The sequence below is a fragment of the Triticum aestivum genome, chromosome 2A (assembly GCF_018294505.1).
Source record: "Triticum aestivum cultivar Chinese Spring chromosome 2A, IWGSC CS RefSeq v2.1, whole genome shotgun sequence".
Classification (NCBI taxonomy): domain Eukaryota; kingdom Viridiplantae; phylum Streptophyta; class Magnoliopsida; order Poales; family Poaceae; genus Triticum; species Triticum aestivum.
In genome coordinates, this window is record NC_057797.1 from 126205876 (window position 1) to 126213913 (window position 8038).

An 8038-nucleotide genomic window follows, 5' to 3' on the forward strand; every position below is an offset into this window, starting at 1 on the left:
CACATGCAATGTTGCAGGGGCGACGACTCGCAACGTAGACCATTTTGCGGGAGGGGGGGGGGGGGGGACATAGTCCTTCTTGCAAAGGGGCGATGACTATTGCCTAATCCAACAGTTACGAATGGATAGACCCTACGACCAGCGATCCGATCAATATTTGCAAAAGATTAGCGAGATGACGCGTAGCGCTGGGCATTTATATTTACAGATTCAGAAGCCGGAGGCAATACAAGCTTTCTACTAGTATTAATTACTTTCTATCTATAATATAAAGCTTGAAGACCTTTTCCAAAAAACAAAAGAGCTTGGAGAAAAAGTGAGAAAATTGGAAAATCACCAGATTTTCTCCTCCTCCTATATTAAACTCCCCCAACCCCCTCCTCTTCCTCCTCCGGAACACCACACCACAGCCCAGCCTCCACTCCACGCCTCACCTCGCTCCCCCGCCACGACTATCCGCCAGCCAATGTCGGCTCCCGCCCACGCGATACGCCGCGCAGCCCGCCCCGCCTCCTCGTGAGATCGCCGCGCCGCTCTTCCCCGCTCCCTCCGCTACGCGCCGCCCGCCCGCTCCCTCCAATCGCGAGCCCTCCCGCCCGCATCTCGTGCCTCCGACGTTCCCGGCCGACGAGCGGCGCTCTTCTCCGCGCGGAATCCGAGCGCCCGTGCGCCCTTCGCCGCCCGCGGGATCCGCAAGGCCGTGGGAGGGGAGCGGGCATCGCCGGGGGACAGGGACAATGGCGGCAGCCGCGCCACCGCTCTGCGCGTGGCTCGTCGCCGCGGGCGCGCACGCGGACTGCGGGGCGGACGAGCAGCACCGCCAGACGCAGTGCCTCGATGCCGGCTCCGGCGCGACGTTCGGCCTCGACCGCCGCCCCCTCGGGGCGCGGCGCCGTGGGTCCGCGCGCTCTGGTGAGACTCGCACGCGCCCTGTCCCCCGCATCTGTCCCTTGCTGCTCTTGCTTGGACCGTGCCACGAACGTACGCGCGAATCCGGGTGCAATTTCGGAGCATCGGTTGTATCGCCCGGGGTCAGGGTGCGGGTTTAATCCCGTTCCGTGGTGTCACATTCTGCGTCCACGCTCGTCATGCGTGTGGTGATGGAGGATATTCCATGTTTTGTGCCAGGGATCTTGGCGCAGTGGTTCATGCGGGGTTTTTTGGTATCGCTGTCGAGATTCACACGTTTTGCGGTGAATCGGCTGCATCGACAGTGTTTTCGTTTAGCTTGTCTGGCTCTGCTTGTTTGCATTTGCTATGAGGATACGCCGCGGGATTTCGACTCTTGACTAGATAGCCTGTAAACAGAATGAGATTGCATAGCATTAGTCTTTAAAAACTGAGGTTATTAGCTGAAAGTGTGACACTCCAAAACCCTGAAAAATGTTGTCATAAGCAACATAATTTTGATCATCTACCAATCAGCAAACAAACTGTAGTCCTACAATGTTTCTTTCCTTTTCGCATTAACTGAGCTGTATATCAGTGGTTAACGTGTGATTTTGGTCTCGCTGTCAGCTTATGCGCATATGAGTGGGATTCATACATTTGTTGTGAATTGGCTGCATCGACAATGCTGCGCTTAGCTTTGGCTAGTTCTGCTTGTTTGCATTCCTTATTAGCACAGGACACACGGCTTTGACTCTTGACCACAGAGTCTAGAGCTTGCGTTCGTTTGAAGTTGAGGAAATGCATGAAAGACTTAAGAAAACCTGAAAACTATTGTCATAGAAAACACAGTTTGGATTATCTACCAATCAGCAAAAAAACTGCGGTCATCCAATATTTTTCTTCCAGCATTAATTAAGTTGTGTAGGAGTGGGATGTGGCATGGCATGTCAAATGAGGCACTTGACAAAGTGTTTGAGATGCGTGCATCTATGGAGAATGTCACTTGTCTGCTTATGCCTGCCGGTTGTTCGTCACATGTGCTGGCTCAAGCAGACTAGGAGGGTTTCTCCCTTAAAAAATTGCAGACAAGGGTCTTAACAAAATGCGTTGCAATTTGCAGGAATGGCCATGTCTGTTGCCTTGCAGCCTGAAAGGGTGATTGTTGAGAAGAAGAGACCTGATGTTAAACAAAGGAGAGTGGTCGTCACTGGCATGGGTGTAGTGACGCCACTGGGTCATGATCCTGATGTGTTTTACAACAACCTTCTTGACGGTCATAGTGGAATAAGCGAGATTGAGACGTTTGACTGCTCCAAGTTTCCCACGGTAATACATGGCTGATGGTTTACTTCCTTTATGTACAGTAGAGGCAGGATCACTGTTGCAATATAGTTGAATATGTTCTTCCAGGGATTGACATGTGGATTTGTGTACAGAGAATTGCAGGAGAGATCAAATCCTTCTCTACCGAAGGTTGGGTTGTACCCAAGCTATCTAAGCGAATGGACAAGTTCATGCTGTATTTGATAACTGCTGGTAAGAAAGCATTGGAAAACGGTGGACTCACCGAAGAAGTCAGGAATGACTTGGATAAAACCAGATGTGGGGTTCTCATTGGCTCTGCGATGGGCGGCATGAAGGTGTGGATTTCCCTGCTGTACTAATACAGTTATATCTCTAAAATGATGATTATTTTTTGACAGATGCCTATTTCCAATAATTTCATACAAGTTACGATATAATATCATGCAGGTGTTTAATGATGCGATTGAAGCGTTAAGGGTTTCTTACAGGAAAATGAACCCGTTTTGTGTTCCCTTTGCTACTACTAATATGGGTTCTGCAATACTTGCAATGGATCTGGTAATATACAATATCTTTTCATGCATGGTTAAGACCACAGTTATTATACTCAAAACAGAAGGAAAACGACTATAGTTCTTGATGGCTATATTTTCTGTTATTCATAGGGCTGGATGGGGCCAAACTACTCTATTTCCACTGCATGTGCAACCAGTAACTTTTGTATCCTCAACGCAGCAAACCATATCAGAAGAGGGGAAGCTGTAAGTAACTCCATGTTTGCATGATCTATGGGGGAGGTTAATATTGTATGATATTTTTTTTCAAAATTTCCAGGATGTCATGCTTTGTGGTGGTTCTGATGCGCCACTCATCCCAATTGGTATGTGATCCTGATAATTGTTAAAACTAGAAAGGATAATTTCTATTCTAACTCCAACAACGTCGTCGTCTCTTTTCAGTTTCCCACTTTTTATCCCGATTTTCGCTGTTTTGAGACTTTAAGATGTTTCATGCAGGATTGGGAGGTTTTGTTGCCTGCAGAGCTCTTTCACAGAGGAACAGTGACCCAACAAAAGCTTCCCGGCCCTGGGATATGGTTAGTGTACTTTGCTTTACAAAATCAATGTTGCTAGACACTTTACTTCATGCGCATTAGCTGGCTATTTTTTTTTTCAAGATCAGTTTGCAGACCGAATGCCACTATCTATATTTCGCTATCCAAACACACTGGCACTTTGCTGGCTTATGGGCTTTTTTGAAAATGAACTTTGTGGCTTGGTTTTTGCAACGTGCCAAATTTTAACAGGGTATATTTTATGTTGTAGGACCGTGATGGTTTTGTTATGGGAGAAGGGGCAGGTGTGCTAGTATTGGAAGAACTTGAGCATGCTAAGGTTCTATACATACTGTTCCATTAATCCCTGTCATATGGATCTGTTGCTTGTTATTTTTCAGTTGGGTTGACTTGATACTAATGTTCAACTATTCGACACTTTCTGCTCTGGGTGAATGTTCTGCAGCAAAGAGGTGCAACAATATATGCTGAATTTCTTGGTGGAAGCTTCACATGCGATGCTTACCATATGACCGAGCCGCATCCTGAAGGTGAAATACACATTCTAACTTTGTCTTGCTCTTCCGTTTTCTTACCTAAATATCATCTCCTTCCAACATCTACATTTCCTCCATACCAGGAACGGGGATCACTCTCTGCATTGAGAAGGCACTGGCTGATTCAGGGGTAGCAAGGGAAGAAATTAACTATGTGAATGCGCATGCAACATCTACACAATCAGGCGATTTGAAGGAGTATGAAGCGATCGTTCGTTGCTTCGGCCAGAACCCTCAGGTATATATTACCTGATGCCAGAATGTTTTAGCAACTTCAGGAATCACATCAAATAAATTATACACATATCCTTTTGCAGCTAAGGGTGAACTCAACAAAATCAATGACCGGGCATCTTATAGGAGCAGCTGGTGGAATAGAAGCTGTTGCTTGTATACAAGTAAGGAGCTCTTGTTTGCTATAGTTTTATTCGTTTATCCTATTACTTGGACAGAACTTCAGTTTCTTGAATTATCCATTAAGGACTATGGATTTCTTGAATCTTGTCTCATTGTTTCCACATTAGTTTTGTCTTCTCAAATATTGATCCAATATGCTGATCTCTAGTTCAATTGGTAGTAGATGTAGAAAGAAAACATGAAGCTTTGTATTTAACAGCCTGCATCTGTTGGAATTAGTGAAATGTAACAATATAACCAGTATATCTATTAAGGATAGACAATCTACTGCTTACATAGCTATTTCTTACATCATTGATCATTCGCATATAACATTTGAACTGGGTCTGTATGAGAACAATAGTTACAAACAAGCAAGTCAAAAGTTGAAGTGTCGAGCAACAGATTCTATCTACATGATACTCCCTCTGTAAAGAAATATAAGAGCATCTAAACGGAGGGACTACTACTTTTCTCCAGCTTTTCTGAGAAGATCTATAGACGTCATTCATTTAATGTTAGTACAATTGTTAATGCGAGATCATCATGGTTGTATTACTCATTACTTTTTGTTCTGTTGTTCATTGCAGGCTATAAGAACTGGTTGGGTCCATCCAAATCTGAATTTGGAGAACCCAGAAAAAGTAGTGGTAAGCTTGTTGCAAATTATTGTTTTTCACTGTAGATCTACCTTTTGGACTTATCTCTTATTTGGTTGGTAAAATATCTTGAATAGATTGAAGCCTGCCTCCTTAACTATATTGACCCCCACCAGATTTGCTTATTATTTGCTAGCACTAAATAAGCTAAGATATGAATGAACAAATTTTGCAGTAATATATCACTAGAGCTCATTTCATCCAATGAATGTTCTGATCTCAATCTTGGCTACAGGATGTGGGCGTTTTAGTTGGAGCAGAGAAGGAGAGGTGCGAAGTAAAGGTGGCGCTGTCAAACTCATTTGGATTCGGTGGGCATAACTCATCAATTCTGTTTGCCCCCTTCAAGTAAACCTGGGACGGTGATCTGCTTACTTCCTTGTTGTCTGATTATGAAATGGAACTGGAACTGGAACTGCATATACAAGACTAGTGGAGTAGCTAGGCGGCTTCTTTGAATATTACATGGAGGTCTGAGCTAAGAAGATCATCGTATTACTTACAGTCGAGCTAAGAGAGCCTCCGAGCCCCCAGCCATGTTCATATTTGTCGCCATCGCATCGCAGGCACATCCCCTGTTAAAGGGTCCAGTCTTCCTTTCGCAAGCGAAGAATCATGTGGTGTAGCCTATGGCCTATGTTTATTGTTATTCAAGTACAGTATTGTTGGATAAACCATGATTCGCCCTTCCTGGGCCTGCTACTTTTCAACTCGCCGTCTGCCCCTCATGGGTGCTCTTTCCTAGGTTTGGTGACGAGAGAGCCTTGCAGAGGTGCTGCTGCTGGGATTTGCTGTTGTATTCATGTTCTAGTAACCGTGGTTCGTGTAAGCATGCCTGAACTTGGCAGCACTGCTCCTCCCTCGTTGATTTATAGTATACTTATTCTCCATGTGAGATTTCCTGTTAGCCGGATTAAAGTCGTTGTAATCATGGTATTGCTTGATTTTCTCCCCAAATTTTTTGGGGCAAACATTGCCCGAAAACTGTCCTGTAAAATAAGCTCAGGCACAATGAAACAGTCCGGAGATTTTCATGCCAAATGATTATGGAATTCAGAGAGCAAGGGCGTGTTCGGTAGCCCTCCGTGACTGATAAAGCGTCAACTCCAACTCCAGTAATCAGCTCCAGCTTCTCACGATCGATCCCCGGCTTCTTATTTTCCAAGGGAATTGGCTCCTCGTGAGAACCACTCCCCGTCCCACCCTTCGATCTCCATACTGCGAAAACAAACACTGATCACTTGAACACATTTTGGAACAGTCACGGATCGCTACTTAAGCAGATGACGAACTTGGCAGCAATGATTCGATCTCTACTGTGATTCATGCGTGTACGGCTTACCATGGCAAGGCTACGTCTTCGCCGTCCCGCTGGTGGTAGTCGTCGCCGCCGACCGTCTTGCCGCTCCATGTGGCTCCTTGGTCGCCGGAGCCGTCGTACAGCCACCCCGCAGCCGGCATACTCGCCACGTCAACGTCGCCTCCTTCCTGCCCGGCCGGCGCGCACAGCTCGCCGACGCAACCGCTGCCCTCCGTGCCCTGATCGAGGACGTCGCTCCACCACGCGCACGCCGGCGTGGCGGCCGCGTCACCCCACTCGAGCAAGGAGGTGGCCTCACCCTCGCCCTCCAGCACCACGTGCGGCGCACCTGCCGACAACGCCGCGTTCTCCAGGGAGTCGACCGCCGGTGAACCTTCTTGGCTCAGCATCACCGCCAATGGGGGAGACGAGCGCGCCCGAGAGTCAGAGGAGTCAGCGGCCGGCGGTTGGATCAAAGGACGGTTACGAGAATCGCCAGCACTGCTAGTGGCATCATACACAGACGAGCAAGTAAAACCATGGAAATTGAGGTTGAGCCCCAGCGGCAGCGCCGGGAGGCTGCGGTCCAGGTGACCCAGCATGCCGCCGCCGCCGACGGGCGGCGCGACCGGAAGTACAGGTGCGAGGTAACGCGGCGGAGAGTCGTCGCGCAAGTGGTCGGAGAAGAAGGCATCGCAGGGGGGACACTGCACTTGCTGCTCGTGCTGATCTCTGGACCTCCTGGTCACCGCGGCGGCGGCGGCCCTGTGGACCCTGAGAGCGGCGGCGATCTCCTTCCTGGCCGCCGCCATGTCGACCAGCCTCTCCTGGAACGGCCTGCTCGTGGACGTGCGCAGCCTCCTCCTCACCTGCCTAGCCTTGACCAGCGGCTCACCCTGCTCATCCTGCCGCTGACGATCTTGCAGTGGCTCCGGCTGCCTCGCGTGGGGGCTCATGGCGTCTAATTATGCGTGTGTGTTCTACTGTTCTTGGCCTTTTATTTTGAACAGGTGCTCTTGGCCTGTGCTGCTAGTTCGATCGTGTGTGGACTGTGGACGCTATATCATCTGATCAGAGTCTCTCGCTCGAACCATGCTATCGATTATCTCCATACCTTTGGGCTTTGGCCTGCCTAATGCATGTATGTACAGGACTGCCAGGGGTATGGATGTATGATACTGAAGGCGTGCAATGGCACTAGGATGTGCATTCATCTCAAAATAGTCAGCAAAGATCCGTACAACTAGCATGCAATCCGCAACAGAACAACGGCTGGGGCAACAACACAATCATGCCCAAGAAACATAAGAGAAATAAGAAAAAAAGCCACCTAGTGGCTGTCGACAAGCCGCCCTACGAAGACGATAATCGGTGTGCTGTAGCTAGGAGCGCATCTAGCATGAGGCCAAGACGGTTGCGGTCGTGTTGCCTAGTAAGCAGGTGACAGTGCTGCAGAAAAGCAAGGAATTTGAAGGAGTTGTCAGACGCTCGCCTCGAAAACACCCGCTCAATCACCATTTTATTACGCGTTGTCCAAAGAGTCCACGACATGGCTGCAAAAATAAGCCAAAATAAGCGGCGCTGTCGTCCAGGTTGGGCAGCCCTGGTTTGGAGGAAGTCCGCGAGGTCCAGGGCCTCCCAATCGGGCCCTAGCGCCTCACAGACGAATGTCCATAAGACCCGAGCCGTGGTACATGAGAATAGGATGTGAGTTCCATTCTCAGGCACCGTGCATAAGGGGCACAGGCCATCCCCCGGGCCTTGCCGCTTACGCACCTCCGTCCCCGAAGGGAGACGATCTCCAAGGAGTTGCCAAACAAAGATCTTGATCTTCAAGGGCAAAGGGGCCTTCCACAAGGGAGAAAGCCAATGAATG

At 48.5% G+C, this 8038-nt stretch overlaps 2 protein-coding genes across 2 annotated transcripts; one reads left to right on the forward strand and one right to left on the reverse strand.

The window, feature by feature from the left end:
* Positions 1 to 376: 376 nt before the first annotated feature.
* Positions 377 to 5780, forward strand: LOC123187945 (3-oxoacyl-[acyl-carrier-protein] synthase II, chloroplastic). The gene is made up of 13 exons (XM_044599951.1): positions 377 to 912; positions 2012 to 2217; positions 2328 to 2531; positions 2644 to 2754; positions 2862 to 2957; positions 3031 to 3076; positions 3213 to 3292; positions 3522 to 3590; positions 3717 to 3801; positions 3891 to 4045; positions 4125 to 4205; positions 4794 to 4853; positions 5098 to 5780. The coding sequence occupies exons 1-13, from the start codon at positions 738 to 740 to the stop codon at positions 5212 to 5214; spliced, it is 1485 nt and encodes a 494-aa protein (XP_044455886.1). The 5' UTR covers positions 377 to 737; the 3' UTR covers positions 5215 to 5780.
* A 103-nt stretch (positions 5781 to 5883) lies between these two features.
* Positions 5884 to 7148, reverse strand: LOC123187946 (uncharacterized). Its single transcript, XM_044599952.1, has 2 exons — positions 6205 to 7148; positions 5884 to 6080 (listed from the first exon to the last, which is right to left on the reverse strand). The coding sequence occupies exons 1-2, from the start codon at positions 7116 to 7118 to the stop codon at positions 6017 to 6019; spliced, it is 978 nt and encodes a 325-aa protein (XP_044455887.1). The 5' UTR covers positions 7119 to 7148; the 3' UTR covers positions 5884 to 6016.
* Positions 7149 to 8038: the final 890 nt, after the last annotated feature.